Here is a 21755-nt window from a genome sequence, read left to right as displayed (position 1 = left end):
TCAAGTCAAAGGTGGAGAGGAAAGTAAGGATTCTGTGGTGTGCTCAGGGAGTCTGCAGGCAATGCCTGGTGATGCACAGCCTGGCAACGTGGGCCCACGGTGCTCCAGGGACCCTGTGGTGCTGGGGAATTAGGACCTCACACAGGCAAGACGCACCAGTTCTGGTTAGACATTCTTTCTTTTGAAATTGCTCATAATTGCCTTAGGAAAACCTTGCCAACATCAGAGATAAGTGGTGTTTTAATTTAAGATTTAGCTATTAAAGAATGCTGCCTCAAATTATGTTGCAGTAAAATTTCTATTGCTGGCTGAATTATAAGATCACCTTTTTATATAATTTCATTTTCTTTCTCTATGCCCTTCCTTTTGCCTGTCTTCTTTCCTCCCCTTTCCTCCCTCCTTTTTCCCCCTCCCTTCCTCCCTCCATCCCCCCATTTCTTCCTTCTTCCTTTACTATCATGTTTTCTGTACTGACATACTTTTATTATTAAAAAAAATCATCAACATTAATTTTAAAAAATGGCTATCCTATAATTTTCTAATGGCTACTTTCAATTTGATTAACTATGAACATACAAAAGAGTCTTTTGTAGCTTAGATGTTATAACAGTTTCTTTCAAATAAGAATGGTGTTGGAGATATGCATTAACCCTTTATGCTTCTCATTTCACTCATATTCCAACGAAAACAGCACACCTGGAGGTGCTCAGGATTTATTCTTGGTTCTGTGGTCAAGGATCACAGCTGACTGACTTGGGGGACCGTCTGGGTGCCTTACCTTCTGTACTGTCTCCGGCCCCACAGGGCTGAGCTTTTAATGTCTGAAAAGGCAGTATTTTGTTGTCTTAACAGTTAAAATTTTCTAAAATGAAGCAATGTTTTGAAATAGTAAGCTCTTTCCAAACACAATTGATGAGAACTAGCAGTATAACAAATCAAGATAGCTTTAGATCCGTCCCAAAACAAATACTTGATAATTCTGGCAAAGTTGCCCGTCTCTAAGGTAGGAACTAGAAGAAGTATGACATGCTAGGGGAGCCCCACAGGGCGGTCTGAGACGGGACATGGGTTCAGGATACTGAAAAGTAGGCCCTAACACCTTCAAATCAAAGGATGAATTTGGGAGAACAGTATCTCTGAGGACCCAGTCTTCAAAGGGGATTAAGTTAACATTTGATGGTACTTCCCAAGGTCAGACAAAGGTCCTGAAGATCTGAATGGAGCCTAAGCTCTCTGTGCCTGGTAAGCCTGAGGCTCTGCCTAAGCAGAGATGGTGCTGTTCCTATCCTCTGTATCTCCCCTGTGCGTGCGGCAGAACTAGAGCTTAGGGACTCCCACAGCCTGCTCACACCAGGTATTGTGTGAGAAAGAAATGACAGAGCTTTCATCTCGAAAATGTACTGACGAGGGGCTGGAGCAATAGCACAGCGGGTAGGGCGTTTGCCTTGCACGCAGCCAACATAGCCAACACAGGTTCGATTCCCAGCATCCCATATGGTCCCCCGAGCACCGCCAGGAGCAATTCCTGAGTGCATGAGCCAGGAGTAACCCCTGACCATCGCTGGGTGTGACCCAAAAAGTAAAAAAAAAAAAAGTACTGACGAGAGGCTAGAGGGATAGCACAGCGGGTAGGGCGTTTGCCTTGTACGCCGCAGACCATGGTTCGGTTCCCAGCATACATATGGTCCCCTGAGCAACACCAGGAGTAATTCCTGAGTGCAGAGCCAGGAATAACCCCTGAGCATAGCCAGTTGTGACCCAAAAAGCAAAATAAATAAGGAAATAAAACGTACTGATGGAAGAACCATAAAGATGGTCTTGTGGGTAAGGCTGAGCCTCATCAGGAATGACCCCTGAGCACAACCGAGCATGGCCCCCAAACTAAAAGTCATAATAACAATAATAATGATGAAGTGTACTGTGGAGCCTGGCACAGGTGGCTTGTCTTCCGTTAGCCAAATTTCCTTAAAATTAGAATTTAAAAAATACAAGTTTGATAGGTTTGTTTTGAATTCAGTATCTGAATTTAGTAGATGTTTATATCTTTCCATTAAGCACTTTTATTTAAATGAAATCAATAGAAACTATTTCTTTGTTATTGATTTTCTTCTCTTTTCTTGCTTGCCCTAAAAATATTGTTGTCCATAAATTAAATATTCTAGATTCATTTGGTCTAAATAGGTCTTTAGTTGCAATCTTGAGACTTTTGACTGTTTACTGCATGCTTGTTTGTGAAGATGTATTTCATGTTACAAATATCTGCCTTATTGAAAAACTTTAATAATACAATCTATTTGTAAATGAAATACTCTCTATATTCTCTGCCTGGAAGAGCACCTTGAGAATGCTAAGAGCTCAGTAATTATTTGTTGTCAAATAATGTGCAGTATTTTACTATTACTACTGTGTCTGAAGAGCACAATCTTTGCAGAGTATCTTGCAAAACAAATACCTTATTACCATTTTACTCTTTTCACATAAAGGTTAGAAAAATTGCAAGTTTTTTATATATGTAGCAAAAGATAACTCCTGAATGCTATTTGGTTTCTAGTCATTAAGGAGCAGAGAACACCAAAAGTATATAGAGCAGAGTGATGTATATAGGAGAAATATTCCATAGCCTGCTAAGGAAAAGTAAAAATATTATTTATAATATCATTTTGTATATTAAATCTTAGATCCAGTTTTAGCCTTGTGTTAAACAGCAAAGGCCTTTTTGCAAGCTAGCAAGAAGTTTCTGTGAACTGGCACAATTGTCAAAAATCACTTAATCTCAAGGAAAATAAATCAAATATAAAGGGACCTTTATCGACAGTGTGTGGTTTCTTGGTGAAAATCTTGCAAACCAGAAGGGATTGCCATGTTGTAATTAAAGTGCTGAAAGAAAGGGATTTTCAACCAAGATTACTCTCCCTGCTAAGAATTGAAGGGTGGATGAATAGCTTACAGACTAACAAAAATTAAAGAAATTCATCATCGTTAAACTGGGCTTGCTTGAAATACTAAAGGGAAGATTCCTTTAAAAAAGAAAGGAAGTCCCACCTAGAAGCAGCAGACACCAAAGATATATATATGACAAGAGTAGAGGCAGGGGAAAAGAGTAAAACTAGGGACATACCAGAATGAGCTCTAGATCATTCTGTCCAATAGGCTGTAAGTTTAGAAGTTTCCACATAAGCCTCATAATATCCTTGAAACAAAAATCCATATAAGAAACAGGAAAGGGAAATCAATCAGACATAATACAAAATGAAGCTGTCAGTGCACAAGAGAAGAGAATATTAGAAAAACACAAAAGACAAACTACAGAAACCTGCCCAAAACTAAAGTAATAAAGTGACAATAAGTACTAATGAATCAATAGCTCTCCTAAATATTATTTATCTGAAATCACCCAATTAGAATATATAGAGCAGCAGAACAGATGAGAAAGTAAATTCTAGTCTATTTTGCCTATAAGAAACTGATTCAAAAGAAAAGGTTGGAAACAGTCTTTTAAGTAGATAGTAACCTTTAAAAAGGGTAACCTTGTAAATCATGCTTCTTTATTTTTATGTATTCATTTGCTTTTTGGGTCACACCCAGTGATGCTCAATGGTTGTTCCTGGCTCTGCACTCAGGAATCACTCCTGGCGGTGCTCGGGGGGCCATATGGGATGCTGGGAATCAAACTCGGGTCGGCCACGTACAAGGCAAGCGCCCTACCGCTGTGCTATTGCTCCAGCCCCCATAAATCATGTTTCTTTAATAAATAGGATTTCTTTCCCAAAAGAGGTAGATGCTGTTATATTTCCATCTAAATAAGATAACAAGACATAGAAATGGATATTATATAATGATTAGTAGTTACTAAAACCATAAAGCATGACACTTAATGTATGTGCACTAAATGATGGCACATCAGAATAAACACAGCAGTTATTAATACAGAGTTAAAGAATGCCATTGCACAACTGTAGAATTTTTTTTTAATTTTTTATTTTTTTATTAGTGAGACACCATGAGGTACAGTTGTAGACTTACAAATTTTGTGTTTGGGTTTCAGTTATACAATGATCAAGTACCCATCCCTCCACCAGCGCCCATCCTCCACCACCACGGGTTCCAGTATCCCTCCCACCCCCCATCCCACCCAGCCTCTGTGGCAGGGCATTTCCCTCTGTTCTCTCTCTCCTTTTGGGTGTTGTGGTTTGCAAAAGAGGCATTGAGTGGAAATGAGTCAGAAAGAGAGGGATAGACATAGAAAGATTGCATTCATCTGGGGAACATAAAGAAACATGATTGCCAAACAACTGTAGAATTTTAACATCCTAACTTATCAACCAGACAATAAAGAAGGAAACTAATGACTTTACATCACCTGAACTTAATAGATGTCCAGAGAGCATTTCACCAAAATTTACATTTTCCAAGTACACATGACCCATTTTAAGCACAGACCATATGTTGAAACACAAAGCAATTGTCGGTATGAAAATTTAAATCATACTGAGTGTTTTTTACAGTAACAGTGCTAATTATATCCCTAGAAATCAATTACAAAAATTGGAAAGCCTCAAACTCATAGAGACTGTACAATCTGCTTCTCTTAAAACCATTAGACTAACAAAGAAATTAAATTAAAAAAATTTTAAATCTGGGGCCAGAGGATAATACTGTAGTTAGGGCGAATATGCCTGACCCAGGTTCAGTTCCTGGCACCACCACATGATAGTCACTGGATGCAAGTGCCCCCTAAACACTTGGAGGTTCTTGGGTATGCCCGGCACTGCATGGCCTGAGCTGCGTCTCCTCCTTGGGTCCTTGCACTGGATTGCCAGCCCAGCTGACTGAGAATCAGCAGTGGGGCTCCTGAACTTCCTGAGCACTGCTTGGAAGTGCTCCCCCACACCCCTCAAACATAGTTTTTAGCACCAGAGCAATAGTATAGCAAGTAGGGCATGTGCTTGCATGCACCTGACCAAAGTTTGATCCTTGGCTTCCCATATGGTCCCCCAAGCACTGCCAGGAGGGATTCCTGTGTGTAGAGCCAGGAGTAACCCCTGAGCATTACTAGATGTGTCCCCCCACCCCCACAAGTAAAGTTTTTAAATCCTAGAAAACAAACCGAAATATAGCTATGTAGGTACAAGTAGCAAGACTAGTACTAAGAAATAGCAATACAAGCTACGTCCAGAAAGAGAAAAAGTCTCAGCGTTTCCGTTTAGCTTTAAATCTAAAACAAATAGAAAGCACTGCACTGTAGCACTGTCCTCCCGTTGGTCATCGATTTGCTCAAGCGGGCACAGTAACATCTCCATCGTGAGACTTGGTGTTACTGTGTTTTGGCATATCAAATACATCACAGGTAGCTTGCCAGGCTCTGCCGTGTGGGCGAGATACTCTCGGTAGCTTGCCGGGCTCTCCGAGAGGGGCGGAGGAATCGAACTCGGGTCGGCCATTTGGGCCGTGTGCAAGGCAAACGCCCTACCTGCTATGCTGAAAGAATATACAAAGCTTTAAGTTAGTCAAAGAGAGAAAATAATAAAAGTTAGATTGGAAACAAATGAATTAGAAACCAAGAAGGACAAAAGATTAGTGAAACAAGGTTGCTTTTTTTGAAAAGATAGAATCAATAGAATAGCAGGCTTCACAAAGAGAAGGAGAGCAAACTAATTAGAAAATGCTTATAAATGAAATAAAAACTGGATAAGAATTTGCATCAGATATCATAGAAATGCAGAGCTTTATAAAAGACCATAATGAAACCACAAATGTGTCTTTGAATTTGGTGATCTAGAAAAAAAATGAGTAAACATTTAAGAAAACAACAAGCTACAAGAGACCACATATGGTCTCTGGATCATCACCCTGGCCACTCAGCATGGAAGGTTGTGGCCCTAATCCACCTCAACAAAAAATATCTCCCTTATTCCTCCCAAAGTTCAAGACCAGATGGCTTTGCTAGCAATACTACCTTCAAAGAATTTGTATGTTTTATTTTCTTAAACTCTTCCAAAAGATTAAGGAGTAAGTGCCTTTAAATAAATATTATGACACCAACATAATCTTGATACGAAAACAAGGCTAGGACATCACAAAGAAGAAAATTATAGATAAGTGTCTCTGATGAAAAATTTCCAACATAAGGTTAGCAAGTAACTACACATTGCTGGGGAGTGTGTCTCAGTGGTGGAGCCCCACTTGCCTTGCATGTAAGAGGCCCAGTACTCAATTCCTGACAGTGCAGAATAACAACAGCAACAATAATTTGAAGTTTCCTTTGGAAGGGCCCACAACCAGCTCTATGCTCTGGATTACTACTTCCGGTACTCAGGGGATCATGTGCAGTCCGGAGATAATAGGGTCAGTTACATACAATGCAAGTACATTGCCCTCTTCTGTACTATTTCTCTGCCCCCTACCCTCTTTTTTTAAATAAAGAGAACAGTACATTAAATGAATCACATATCATGACCAAGTGCAACTTATTCCAGGAATGCAAAGATGGTTCAGCATATGCAAATGAATTACTCATCAATTTACTTTTAAAAATTAATCAACAAAGGACAGAAATCATATAATCATATCAATAAGTGCGGCAAAAGTGGTTGACAAGACTCGGCACCCGTTTGTGATTTAACAAATAACCTCTTAATAAAATGGGGCTAGAAAGAGCATTCCTCAGCCTAATAAAGGCCATAGCCCATATCATACTCAATAAGGAAAAATAGAACATTTTTTTCCCTTAAGATAAAAATAAGGGCTGGAAATAGAGTACAGAATTTAAGGCACTTGCCTTGCACACAGCCCCTCTCAGTTCAATCCCTGGTATTGCATATGATCCTGTGAGCACAGCCAGAAATGATCCCTGAGCAGAGAGCCAGGAATAAGCCCTGTACCCCACAAGGTATATCCCCCAGAGCAAATATAAAACCCAACATGACACAAGATCGTTATTCTCACCTCTTCTGTTCAATTTTGTTTTAAGGAACTGGGCTAGAACAATTAGATAACAAGACATAAAGGAATCCATATTAGAAAAGTGAGCTATCATTATCTGCAGATCATATGATGATATATAGAAAACTCCTGTAATTTGTTGGAAACAATGTTAATAAAATGGAAGTTACAAGTCAGGTTGCAAGAATCTGTACAACAACAAATGAGAAGAAGAAATTAAGAAGTAGTTAAGAAAATAATCTCATTTTAAGTTAGATCAAGAAGAAATACCCTAAAAAAATGTTAACAAAGAGGGCAATGGATCATGCAACAAAATCTGCAAGACACTATTATAGATGTAGAACAAAACAAAAAGATGAGAAGATATTTTATGTTCATCAGTGAGGAGAAATTACATAGTCAAAATGGCCATCTTCATCTACAGGGGTGAAACACCACTGACCAAGTAAGTGGAAGCAAAGATAAACAAATGAGATTGCATTAAGCTAAGAAGATTCTACACCTTGAAGGAAATGATGACCCGGATACAAAGATAGCCCGTAGAATGGGAAAAATTGTTCACTCAACACCTATCTCAGAGATATATAAGACAATAGTAGAACTTTACAAGAAAAAAAAACATCCAACCCCATCAAAAAATGGGGAGAAGAAATAAACAGAAACCTCAGAGAAGAAAAAAATGGCCAAAAGGCTCTACATCACTAGTCCCTGGGGAGATGTAAATCAGAACAACAATGAGATAACATCTCATACCACAGAGGCTGGCTCACAGTCAAAAGAACGAGAACAACCAGTGCTGGCACAGATGCAGGGGTAAAAGGGACTCTGATTAATTACTGGTGGGAATGCCAACTGGTCTAGCCTTTTTGGAAAACAATATGAGCATTCCTCAAAAAACTAGAAATTGAACTTCCACACATATGTCCTGGCAATACTGCTACTGGGAGTATACCCTGGTGACCCAAAAACACACAGCAGAAATGCCATCTGCACTTCTATTTCATTGCAGCACTATTCACAGTACCCCAAATCTGGAAACAACCCCCAAGAGCCTGAGAACAGGTGCCTAGATGAAGAAACTATGGTACATCTACACAGTGGAATACAATTCAACTGTTTGGGAAAATGAAGTCATGAAATTTGCTTATACATCTATGGATGGACATGTAGAGGATTGTGGTTAGTGAACTGAGGCAGAGGGAGAGGATTAGTGATTGTACTCATTGCAGGTTATTTAAAAAAAAACATAATACATGACTAATACCCAAAGATAGTAGAAAGAAAGGCCCAGAGAACTGGTTCATAGTTGAAAGCTTGCCAGAAGTTAGGAGGGGGGTGGGTGATGTGGGGTGCAGTTAGGACAGAGAAGGAACCATTATGTTAATCATAATTGAAAATGAGCACTCTGGACAAGAACTTAGTGGTGAGAGGAGATTAAGTGATATACATGATAACCTTTTCGTATGTATGTTTCAAACCACAGTGCCTAAAATGAGAGAGAGAGAGAGAGCAAAAGAGAAAGAGAGGGGGGAGGTCTGCCATAGGGGCAGGCTTTGGGGACATCGGTGGTGGGAAATGTACACTGGTGGAGGCACAGGTGCTAGAACATTGTTTCACTGAAACCCAATCATGAACAACTTTGTAACTGTGTATCTCATGTGATTCATTTTTAAAAAAGGTGGGGTGGGTTGCCATCTTATAAAATCACAGTACAGATTCCATACAATCTTACAAAATTCTAATCATTATTTTATTAAGTAATATATCTTTTAAATACTAAAATCTTTATGGAACTACAAAAGATTTTGAATTGTTATAATTTTGAGAGGTAAATGAAGGCATCATTTTGCAATTTTGCAAGCTTCAAACTTTCTTACAAAGTTTTGGACCAAGGATATAGTACAGTGTATAAGGCTTGTACGCTCCTGACCTGCAGAGCCAGGAGCATATAGCTTGAGCTCATAGCTTGAGCGTTGCCAGGTATGAGCCCCAAACAAAACAACAAAAACCCAAAAGTGAACAGTAAATTAAACTGTGGATATTAGAATAAAAAACTCATTTTTCTAATTTTTTTTTAAATTTTATTTAATCACTGTGAGAAAGTTACAAGCTTTCAAGTTTGGGTTACAATCACACAATAATCAAACACCCTTCCCTCCACCAGTGCACATTCCCCACCACCAATATCCCCAGTATACCCCCCTGCCATCGTCCTCCTGCCTCCATGGCAGACAATATTCCCCATACTCTCTCTCTCCTTTGGGGGCATTATGGTTTGCAATACAGATACTGAGAGGTCATCATGTTTGGACCATTATCTACTTTTGGCACACATCTCCCATCCCGACTGATTCCTCCATTCATCATTTTCTTAATCAAAGTAGGTAATGCGTTATTTTATCTGCCTTCTCCCCTCCGCTCATGAGGCAGGCTTCCAGCTATGGGGCAGTCCTCCTGGCCCTTGTATCTAATATCCTTGGGTGTCAGCCACATGTTATGTTATTCTATACTCCACAAATGACTGCGGTCCTTCTATGTCTGTCCCTCTCTTTCTGACTCATTTCACTTAACATGAGACTCTCCGTGTATCATGGATCTCCATCATGCTCTATCTACTTATAAGCAAATTTCATGACTTCATCTCTCCTAACTGCTGTATAGTATTCCATTGTGTAGATGTACCAAAGTTTCTTTAGCCAGTCATCTGATGTAGGATACTTGGGTTGTTTCCAGATTTTTGCTATTGTGAACAGTGCTGCAATGAACACATAGGTACAATTGTCATTTCTACTGTGCTTTTTTGCATCCTTGGGATATATTCCCAGAAGTGGTATTGTGGAGTCATAAAAAAAAAAAGAATAAAAAACTAAGAGATCAGTTAACTAGAATTGGAATGTTTATTGGAATGTTTATTGGTTAATTGATAAATAGGGATATTTATCAGATATAAATCTACAAATATATTCACAATCTGTGACAAAGACACCACAATGACTAAAAAAATGGAGAATGAAAAACTGATTCAAAAATGGTGTTAGGACATTTGGACAGTCATATGTGCAAAGAATGAAACTGAAACACTCTTTAAACAAATTAAAAAAAAACAAATTCAAAGTAGGTAATGCGTTATAAGAACCAAAATCATAAAGTAAACATGATGAATCCATGTTCACTGGTGATGTCTTTAGAGACTCAAGCTAAACTGTGAGGAATAGGAAAGTCAAAGTTAGTGATTGAACTACATCAAAGTAAAGGATGTTTAACAGAGGGGAAACGTGTGTGTGTGTGTGTGTGTGTGTGTGTGTGTGTGTGTGTCTGTCTCTCTGTCTCTCTGTCTGCGTGTGCACGTGTGTGTATGTATGTGTATGTGTGTGTTATACATATACATGAAGAATGAAAAAACCCTACCAAATAAAAGATCTTTGCACAGCGTAATAATTGAAGCATTTTTAGATAATTCTGGGTCAAGTTTGATCAGGAATAAAATCAGGGCAAATGTCAAAAAAAAACTAGAATGCAATGAAGTGAAATAATCATTCAACAAAGGGTTAAATTTCCAGGCATAGAAAGAACTCATGCAGTTCAATAGAAAATAGTCTGATATAAAAATAGAAGATCTAAATAAATTCTTCTCTCTTCAAAGGAAATATAACAGATGTCCAACAGACCATGAAACACAGTCATCATTTATTAGGAAAATGTGAGTGAGAGCCACAGTGAGAGAGTAGCTTCTCAACATCTGTCAGAATGGCTTGACCGAAAAGATGTGTAGCAACAAGTGTTGGTGAGGGTGTGGGGTAAAAGGACTTTTCCCGTACTGTTGGTGGAAATGTAAATATATCTTACCATTTGGGAATGCAGTATGGAAGTTCTTCAAAAACTAAATATAGAATTGTCATCTTTTCTAGCAAATGTGTGTTGTAGAGGCATCAAAACAAACTGTGCATTCTTTCTTGTCTTATTTCCAAACCAAATCTTTCCTTACTATTTCATGATTTATTGTTACTGAGTAAGGAATATTTTTTGTGCCATGACTGTAGCTCCGTGGCAGAGCTACAGTCTGCCTTGCGTTTGTGAGCCTGTGTGTCCTACCAAGGGTTCCCTCAGCATCACAGGGGCAAGCCATAAGCACTAAGCCGAAAGTTGCTCCCAAGCATTGCTAGGTGTGGTTTCCCAGAAACATATTTAAAAATTTAAGGCCCATAGAGATAATACAGCACATAGGGTGTTTGTCTTACATGCAGAGTACACAGATTTGATCCTCAACTCCCACTGTGGTCCCCCAGTTCCCACCAGAAGTGCTCCCGAGTGCAGAGCTAGGTGTAGGCCCTGAGTACTGCTGGGTGCCCCCCTCATCCCCCCAAAAAAAAACCCATGAGAAGTATTTTTCAGTCATTGGCATTGAATATAAAATCTTAACCTTTAATCACTGCTTCAGTTAACTTTCTTAATATTAAAAATAGAGTCCTTTGAGATATCCCTACTAAATACCTGGTTATTCACATAGCATAATTAGTGTTTAAGAGCATGTAAATTACAAACAGTATTAAAATAGAAGTTTATGACTTATTTGAAGTTTATTTTATGGCTATCAAAAAATTATTTTCTTCTGCGTATGTTTAACACAAGCTTTCTGCCTTGCTTTCTGAAGGATTTTGGGAGCTATAGTACTATTTGCTTTTTTAAAATGTAAACTAAATTCAATTAAATCTGCAAATCACTGGTTCTTTTGTTATAATTAAATTACATTTATTACAGTTTATATCTGCAGAGGTCACCTCTGTTTAGCATACCAGAGATCATTGGGACAGCCATCTGGGGTGGAGTCTTTTGCCGAGCTCATCTGAATTTTTGGCCATATCCCAACTCTGCCTTCTATGGAGTCAGAAGTCAGTCACACTGCAGTGCTCATTTGTGGGGCTTTCATTTAATATTGTTTTGCCTCTTCCAGTCTGTGTGACTATGACTATGTGTGAGAGAAAATGAGAACAAGATAGTGTATCTTTTATTTCATTTGTCCCCTACTTAGAAGCACTATAACTAGAATATTCAACCCACTGTCCAGAAAGTTAGATTTTTGGATACCTTAAGAACATACTAATTAACATATCCCTTCTAATAGAAAATTAATCATTTATTATTATGCAATTTACCAAATAGAGAGCTGCAGTTGTGAACCTTCAGGGTGTTGAGTAGCTGAACTGTCAGAGATCAAAAGATTTAGAACTCAGCATCCTTGACCACAGTTTGACTGAGCAGTTCAACTGATTCAGTGAGACTGAATCTAGAGATGTGTGATACACATATGAATATTTATATGTATATAAAGGTATGTATGTAGCTATAAAGGTATTTTCCATTTGCCACAGTCTTGTATGGATATATACCCATATGTGTGTAATATGTATGCTACATGTATGTAACTTCTTAAAGAATAATTTCAGGACTGGAGAGCGAGTACAGTAGGAAAGCCACTTGGCCTTCCATAAAGCACTTGCCAGATCTGGGTTTGATTCCCAGCACCTCTTCTGGTCCCCAGGCTCTGCCAGTCCCCTGAGAGACGAACCACAAGTAAGCCTTGAGCACCACCAGGTGTGGGCCAAGACCAAAAAAATTAAAAAAGAATTTCAATTTACTTGCTCTCTGGACCTTTCTATTGAAGGTTTACCAACCTCAGATTTGCTAATAAATAGGGACATTATTTTCCCAGCAAATAAGTGGTTCAATGAATTATAGTTGTCAGTTCTGCCTCTTGTTCTATGAGATTCTAATGCCTGGAAAATTGCTCTGCTATAATAAACAAATGAATCTTAGTGAAAAAGTGCATTGTTGGTTCAAATGCATTATTATGATTGGCAGTCTAGATTGAGACATGCCCACAACACTGGTGCCCAATCCCCCACATTATCAGAGCAGAGAGAGCAGCAAATTGGGAGCACCAGTATTCCTCTGTCCCTCTCGGAGAGCCTGGCAAGCTACCAAGAGTATCCAGCCTGCGTGGCGGAGCCTGGTAAGCTCCCTGTGGCATATTTGATATGCCAAAAACAGTGACAACAAGTCTCATAATGGAGACATTACTGGTGCCCGCTCGAGCAAATAGATGCACAACGGGAGGACAGTGCTACAGTGCTACTGCTCCTGTGGGTTTCAAAACAAGTCTGGTGTTTCTATCACTTTTTTTTTTTTTGCTTTTGCTTTTTGGGTCACACCCGGCAATGCACAGGGGTTCCTCCTGGCTCTGCACTCAGGAATTACTCCTGGTGGTGCTCTGGGAACCTTATGGGATGCTGGAAATCAAACCCGGGTCAGCCGCGTGCAAGGCGAACGCCCTACCCGCTGTGCTATCTCTCCAGCCCCCTCTATCACTTTTTCAACTTGCATTAAATGACCTTTAGAAGCCTCGGACTCCGGAACTCTGCTCTGACCTCCTGGTTCGCCTGGATTGTTTCTCACTGCCGCGTTGTTCCCACAGGGCGTTACCTACTGTGGAGAGAGCTCAGCAAGCAGTCTCACCATGGCCAACGTGCCCTGGCATGAGGAAGTGGTCCGTTTTGTCCGTGAGTTGGTCGAGCTGATCCCTGACTATGAACTTGCTTGTGAGCATGAGCATTCCAATTGCCTCTTGATAGCCCACAAAAAGGTAAGCGCTACTCACCTAGACATTCTTCTGTCAACTTTAACTGTCCTGTTAACCTGAAATCTCATTTTTTCCTTCACACCCTATTTTAGTAATTATTTGCCTGCTTACTACATTTCCTAAGACAGACATTGAGGAAGCACTGAGTTCTCCTCAGCTTAGCAACTCTCCTTTCAGTGTGAAACTGCTTCATGTCTAACCCTCACCTAAGCATCTTGAAGCGCTTCCTGGTTTGTAGTTTTTAGAAAAGTGCCTGCTGAAAAACAAAGCAGAAAACACCCTTGTAATAATCTCTAAACCTTTCCTGAGATGACAAGGAAAAGCTAGGATAGTAAACAACCCCCCTGTGAGCATTATTGTCAGAGAAATATTGAGATATTTATCAAATGGCGGGTCACTTTGAATCTTGGCACCTGAAGATAATTTTCTGGGATTTTGGTTTATGACTCTCTTTATTTTCTTATATAAAACTTTTATTAGAGAAATGAGTACCTGAATCTAGTGTGTTTCTTAAATAAGTAATGCCTAGCATCAGGAAAAAATCAGTTCTTGGTAGAGGTTGGTCATTGTAGTAAAATAGAAAAATACCCTCATCAGTCCTTAAGTGTTCGAGTCATTATCGTAATGATATGTCCTTACTGAAATATTTACACAGAAATAATTAAACCTCGGGGATACGATTCACAATAAAACAAGGTGGTGAATGCATGGTAGGGGTGATGAATTGAGGACAGTTGAGGTTAGTTGATGGATAGAGATTTATTATACTACTGTGCCTCGTTTTCTTTTCAGAATCTTCATTTAAAATGATGTGTCAATTATGAATATGCATGGATCTTGAAGACATTATGTTAGTTGAAAATCTCAGAAACAAAAGATACATCTTGTGTACTTTAATTTATGTGATCACGATCACAATCACAACCATTCTGTTGTTCGCCGATTGCCTCGAGCAGGCCTCAGTAACGTCTCCTTCGTCCTAGCCCTGAGATTTTTTATAAAGTGCTATATTCAAGGCCCTTTCGGGGTTAGGAGAATGAGACCCATCATTGTTACTGGTATTTGGCATATTGGGTATGCCATGGGGAGTTTGCCAGACTCTGCCGTGTGGGCGGGTTACATTCAGTAGCCTGCCAGTTTGTCCAAAGTAGGAATGAGATAATGAGATGTCGCGGTCGCTCGCTTCTGGGAGCTAGGTTTCATAGTCTCTGAGTCTTGGCCATTGGGATTACACGGCGCCAGGGGGCCAGTTGGTGGGTGTGACCCCTGCCTACCGGAATTTGGAGGATCTGGGTGGAGGATGCTCAGCCCCCATCCAAGCAGGCTTGGAGATCTCAGCCCCGGGACCCGCATGCCTTTGTTCCTCTGCCGGTACTTTCATGTGTGCAGATGGTGGCTGGTTCTGGAGGTATTCGGCTGCCAGAGCCCTGGTCGGGGTGGGGAGGGAAACTCAACCCGATCCCCTCCAAGCGGCCCCGGCGAGGACAGCCAGGTGCGGGGGCAGGAGACTCTGCGCTGTTCTCTTCCGGGAGCTGGGTTTTATAGTCTCTGAGTCTTGGCCGTTGATGGGATTACAAGGTGCCAGGGGGCCAATTGGTGGGTGTGAGACCTGCCTACTGGAATTTGGAGGATCTGGGTAGAGGATGCTCAGCCCCAATCCGAGTAGGCTTGGAGATCTCAGCCCCGGGACCCGCATGCCTTTGTTCCTCTCCCGGTACCTTCATGTGGGGGGAGAGTGGTCTCAGCATGGTGGTGGCTGGTTCTGGAGGTCTTCGGCTGCCGGAGTCCTGGTCGGGGCGGGGAGGGAAACTCAACCCAGTCCCCTCCAAGGGGCCCCGGTGAGGACAGCCAGGCGCGGGGGCAGGAGACTGGGCTGTTCTCTTCTGGGAACTGGGTTTTATAGTCTCTGTGTCTTATGCGAAGTATTCCAAAAAGGTAAATTCGCAGGAACAGGAATTAGACTGGGGTTTCCAGAGCTGTGTGAGAGCAGATTGGTGAGTGACGGGAGTGCTCTCTGAGTGCCGAGGAGAATATTCTGGTATCGTATAGTGGTGGGACCATTCCTCCTCCCTTCTCCCAGGATAATGCTTTTCGACTTATTTGTTCTCTGACTTATTTATTTAATTTTGGTTTTAGAGCCACACCAGGTGGTGGTTGGGGCAACATCTGGCCCTGTGCTCAGGGGTCACTCCTGCCTGGGTTCAGGGGACCCTCTGGGTGATGTTGATGGAACCCGGGTCAGTGGCATGTGAGACAAACATGGACCTCTCTTTGTCTTCCTGCTCCCCAGTCCCTGCCCCCAGACTTTCATTTGAGTTATTTTATATATTTATATATAAATATTACATATTTTATATATTTGGACAGAAACACCTGCCAATGCTCAGCGATGCTCAGGGCTTACTACTGACTCTGTGCTCAGGGATCATTCTTGCACTTCTAGGGGGTGGGCGGCTTCGGGGGACCCTCTGGGGTGTCTGGGATTGAGCCTAGGTCGGCTGCCGCAGGGAAGGCAAGCTGCCTCCCCGCAGTCCTAGTTCTCCCACCCCCTCCTTTCCATTTGAAATGATGGAAAAAGGGAGAAGCAGCCCTGTGGGAGGAGGAAGTACTTCTAGCCAGGACAGAGTCCGGAATGTGAGCTGGGAGAAGCCAGGTCCCTCTGGAGTGTGGCAGCCCTCGGGGCCATAGGTGGGACTTGGGGCTGGGCTGCCCTTTCCCCCCACAGGCATCCCCAGGACCCCATGACATGACCCCCTAGCTGCCGTGATCGGTTCTCCCAGGGGAGGAGCCCAGGAATGGCCCAGCTCTGCTGCCAGGTGGGGCGCCCTGCCCTCCCCACCTCAAGCTCCCGGGGGCTCGCCTGATCCCTCATTCTCCCAGTCGGGAGGAGAAAGAATTCTGCTCTCTGACTCTTAGGCTCGTCTTGTTCTTTCTGGTGGCCCACATGGGCACAGAGACCCCCGCCTGGTGTTTATCTCCATGTAAGAATGTGGCACTGCCCTGCGCAGGCCCTGCTACCCCGGAACCCCGGAACTCGGCTGTGGCTGTTTCTCTCAGAAAGTCCTGCAGATTGGGCCTTGCTTCATCCCCCCAGCCACGCCCCCCGCGTGCCTCCGGGGTGGAAGACCCCATCCTTCCCACAGAGGGCTGGAGACCCATACAGGAGTGCTCGCCAGGGCACCCAGGGGAAAGGGTGTGGGCTGTGGACTGGGCAGGGCCTTCTCTGATTCCCAGGAATCACAGGGGAACCTCCTCCCCCCAACACCCTCCAACCTTCCAGGAGCTGGATGGGGCCCTTCGCCGGCGCTGTGCTTGGCTCCAGGGTCGGTGGGGGTCTCCGGGGTGGGCAGCAGGCTGGTGCCCCTCTGTCCGCCTTCTTGAGGGCTCCTGGGTGCCAGGCCCGTGGGTGCTGGGCTCAGCAAGTGCCATTTCCTTAGAGGGAGCAGGTGTCCTCTGAGGAGAGCAATCCAGGCACGGAATCTTCCCATGGCATTTCCAACTGAACGAGTTACAGTCCGCGGCCCCTGGGGTCTGTGCTGGTTCCTGCTTGCACTGAGCCTGCAGGAGGGTCCCAGGAGGGGCCCTGTGGCTGCCCCCGCAGCATCCAGCTCCCAGGAGAGTGGGTCGCTGTCCCCCGTGTTCTCTGTACACACGCTCTGTGGCATCCCCCCACCCCCAGGCCGGGGATTTGAGGTCCACATCTTATTATCTAGTTCTTATTCTGGAGAACCTGGCAGGCTACCGAAAGTATCCTACTCACACGGCAGAGTCTGGCAAACTCCCCGTGGCGTATGGAATATGACAAAACCCAATAACTGTGATGGGTCTCATTCTCCTGACCCTGAAAGAGCCTCCAATGTGGCACTTTCTAAAATCTCAGGGCTAGGGCGAAGGAGACATTACTGGTGCCTGCTCGAGGAAGTCAATGAACAACAGGACGATGATGATACAGTGATAGTGGTGTCAGTCACACAAAGTGAGTGCACTATCACACAGTTAGTTACAGTAAACGCACACAAAGTCGGTGATCACAGACCTTCGTTGTGACTCTAGGGACCACAGACAACAGTGCCATGGGATGACAGCTGGCAGGTGGGATGGTGCCGAGGTTTAAATTTGCCCCTTATGGCTGCAAGGCTGACACAACTCGAATTGAACACATATCAAGCTGTAGTTTTTGTTTTGTTTTGTTTTGTTTTGTTGTTTTTAAAGAAAGAGAGATAACTATGAAAGAGTTATTTTTGTACTGGTCAAGGATTGGTTACTTTTTCTTATAGAGAAACTTTTTGTGCAGATTTGAACATGAGAAACTCAGTTTTCCTTCCCAAAAGTCTAAAGTGACTTCCTGGACAGCTTCTTAGGTTGAAGTAATTTAATAATGTAGGAATCACTCACTTAAAATCCCCTGTGATCCCGTCTCAGAAAATTAGGTGGTTGCAAGTCCCCATGCTTTGATTGAAATGAGATTGTGTTTCACTGAGTTATGACTATAATCCAAAGTCAGAAGAATGTGTTCTGGGAGAAACAAGGAATAATGAAATAAAGGCCACCTGTTTGAAATGTTAAAGTGGCTACAAAGATAGTTTAACTTACTATAAATCTTAAAAATTAAGACAAAAATACTGAATTTTATTTCTAAACTTGAATGATTATTTTAAGTAAGGAAGTGCCTGTGGTTGGTGGGGAGGGATTGAGAATTATTAGACGGCAGAGACAGTGTTCAGGACAATGATGATCAAGTGTTCTTTGTCTTCATGAAATCTCCACACCAGAAGCAAAGAAACTTTCTGGAACGTGGATGACTGCTGCAGAGAAGCCTTCAGGGACCTTCTAGTATTTTTTTGTATAAAAGTTGAAATTAAAAAAAAAATAAAAGTTGAAATACCTATTGAGGATCCTTGTTTCTGTCTGATCCCCACAGCCCCGTACACTCCCCTGCCTTTGGCCACCTCTCCAGTTCCTGTTCCTTGACCCTTCCCTGTCTTTCCACCTGTTCACTTTACCAGACATAGATCTTAACATTGTTTGCCTGTGTTTTGGAGCTCAGTACTTTTTCTCTGTTCTTTTAGTGGTTGTGTAAGAAACTACTGCATGCATCCTTGACTAATGCTAGTCTAATGTTAAAAAATACTTTGGCAGAGTGGGAAGAGAACTCAGGGGCCAGGGACAAATCTTGGTTGGATCCCTGTCACCAGTGCCAAACCTTGCTGGGTGTGACCCTTGTCCCCAAGCAGTACAGTGTCCTTAGCACCAGCATTGAACTGTCAGTCTCAAGTGGCTGATAACACCAGAAGTGACTCTCCAAGCACTGCTAGAGAGCTAGTTTCTACCCTCCTCACCCCCTCAAAAACACACAATAAGCTTTTGCCTTCTGTCTCTGAAGGACTATAGATTTGACCTTCATTTTTACCTTTTTTTGCTCTTCCTGGTCCCATGTTGATATTGTTGTCTGTTTTAAGTGTTTAAGGGCATTATTATTATTGTTTTATGTTGTAAGGGTTCATGCAGGGTTATCTCTTAAGGGTTCGTCAGGGTTCAGTTCTGCTGTAATTGTGTCTATTTTAAGTGTGTCTGAGGACATTGCTTATATTATAGGGGTTTATTTAAGGTTATCAAACTGTTTTTCAACACTGCTTTTCGTCATTTTGTGCATTTTTGATCCACCATCTGAGATGGTTCTCTTTAAAAACTTTTTCAGGAGAAAATTTAGTTTTTATTTGTCTGAAAATCAATCTTTTGGCTTGGTCGAAAATTCTGGGTTATATTGATTTCAACACAGTAAAGGTTCTCTTGTCTTAAATTTCATTGATTTAAAAGGGAGCTATTGGTCTGTTGTTCCTCTTAAGGTAATTTGTCATTCTCCCCACAATCGCTTCTTTTCTTCCCCCTTGACAATATGCTATGTGCTCTAATATGTCTAGATGTGGACTTTCTTTTTTTTCCTTCTTGGGACTCCCTGGAATTCTTAAATGTATGAATCATACTTTTTCCGTCAGTTGGGAAAATTTCTCAACTTGTATTTGTGAAATGTTCCTTCTTTCCCAATATCTCCTTCCTTCTAATACTGCATGTAAACATATGAGACTTCACTATGTCTCTGTCTTTTCTTCTCATATGCACATTGTTAATTCATCGGTGTCTCTGTTCTTTATTTTGGACAATTTGACTTATTTTCCAGTTCACTAGTTTTTGTTCCAGCTGTGTCCAATATGCTGTTAAGTTTATACTGTGGTGGGCCCAAGTGATAGTATAACTCACAGAGCAATTGCCTTGCACAGAGGGTTAGATCCCCAGCACATATGATCCCCCCAAAGCCCACCAGGAGTAACTCCTGAGCACAGAGCAGGTTTGCTTTCTGCATCCTGGTGGTTTCAACTGGGTGTAATATTCTTTTCGATAAAGTTGTCAACTAAATTTCTTTTTTTTTATCATTTTTTTTATTAGTGAAACACCATGAAGTACACTTATAGACTTATAATTTTTTGTGCTTGGGTTTCAGTTATACATTGATCAAGTACCCATCCCTCCACCAGTGCCCATCCTCCCCCACCACGGGTCCTAGCATCCCTCCCACCCCCCATCCCCCCCCCCCCGTCCCACCCTCCCGCTGTGGCAGGGCATTCCCCCCTGTTCTCTCTCTCTTCTTTTGGGTACTGTGTTTTGCCAGAGAGGCATTGAGTGGCAATCATGTTTGGTCTATAGACTACTTTTCAACTAAATTTCTTATCCTCTGCTGAAACATATAGATTTTACTGTCATTCATGAGTAATTAATTATAATTAAAGAAAACTCTTGAGTTGATGTTTTCTCCCCGCTCTTTAAATAGATCCATTGTCGTCCAGAATAATCTTTAGTTACCTTCTCGCTTCTTTCCTCATCAGTGATACAGACGTACAGTGACATTCCTTACTTTTGGTGTCTGCTGATAAACTCAGCAGCCAGTAAAATGTGTTATGGTCACTTTGATGAGATGCATTAATTCATTTAATTCTGACCAAAAAAATTATGAGTCATCAGTACTATTTTTGTCCCTCCTCTTCCAAAGGAGGAAACTGGCTAAGAAAATAAAAGTCTTGTCCAAGGACAAATAGAGCACAGCTGGAATTCAGTCCCATATTTTTGCAAAATGCGAAGCTTACTTTGTAGACCACCAGAATTGCTCAGGGTACCATATGTGGTGTCAGAGATCAAGCCCAGGTCAGAACTCAGCACCCTACCCACTGTACTAACTCTCTAGTTCATCTTTGACTTCTTTTATCCCAAAAAACAAATAGCTGTGGAAGGCAAGAACTAAATGAAGTAGCTGTAGATATTCTGTATGGTTACATTAGTTCTTTAGCTACAGAAAGAAAAGTAGCATGCTACCTATATTGCTGAGAACTAGTTAAGGTAATGGGAGGAATATTCTTCACATGGGCAGTTGGATGTATTTGATTTGGGGGCCGGAATGTATGAAGGAACTAAATAAAGGAGTAAACTTGAATATCTGAGACTTTCAAAAAGTACTATTGCAGCACTATTTTTTTTTTGTTACTGTTACTGTTTTTGGCATATCAAGTACACCACGGGTAACTCATCAGGCTCTGCCGTATGGGCAGGATACTCTCGGTAGTTTGCCAGGCTCTCCGAGAGGGATGGAGGCTTTTGGGGCAGCCTCTAATCACCTTTACAGGTGTTCCCAGTTAGGCATATGTGCGGGCAAGATACTCTCAGTAGCCTGCCGGGTTCTCTGGGAGTGAGAACTGTACAATAAGAGGTTGTGGCCGTGTGCTTCTGCGAACTTGGTTTTATAGTCTCTGGATCCTGCCCATTGATGGGATTACACGGTAGTTGGTGGGTATAACTGTCTAGCTACTGGAAGATGGGAGATCTGGGTGGAGGAGGCCCAGTCCCAATCCGAGCAGGCTTGGAGATCTCAGCCTGGGTCCTGCACACCTGGGCTTCTCTGCCAATTCCTTCATGCGTGAGGCTCATCCTAGCATGTGGAGAGTGGTCTCAGCATGACCGTAGCTGGATCCCGGAGGTCTTCGACTACTGCTGGGGCTCTACTCAGGGCAGAGAAGAAAGCTCAACTCGCCGCCCCTCCAAGGGACCCCAGTAAGGACAGCCAGGCATGGCAGCAGGAGACTCTGCATTGTTCTTCTCCGGGAGCTTGGTTTTATAGTCTCTGGATCAT

The 21755-nt window shown here is 42.2% G+C and overlaps 1 protein-coding gene across 2 annotated transcripts in view; it reads left to right on the top strand.

The window, feature by feature from the left end:
* The window catches only part of LOC130044980 (S-adenosyl-L-methionine-dependent tRNA 4-demethylwyosine synthase TYW1-like), a 238123-nt gene that overhangs the window by 205907 nt on the left and 10461 nt on the right, over positions 1–21755 (top strand). For both annotated transcript variants that reach the window (XM_056137665.1, XM_056137666.1), the window contains one exon: positions 13415–13582. In XM_056137665.1, coding sequence (XP_055993640.1) covers positions 13415–13582 — 168 coding nt within the window. The remainder of the gene's footprint in view (positions 1–13414; positions 13583–21755) is intronic.

This window comes from Sorex fumeus, unplaced genomic scaffold (genome assembly GCF_029834395.1).
Source record: "Sorex fumeus unplaced genomic scaffold, SorFum_2.1 ptg000126l, whole genome shotgun sequence".
Taxonomy (NCBI): domain Eukaryota; kingdom Metazoa; phylum Chordata; class Mammalia; order Eulipotyphla; family Soricidae; genus Sorex; species Sorex fumeus.
The sequence above is the reverse complement of the archived record's forward strand: the minus strand, read 5'-3'. Positions and strand labels throughout refer to the sequence as shown.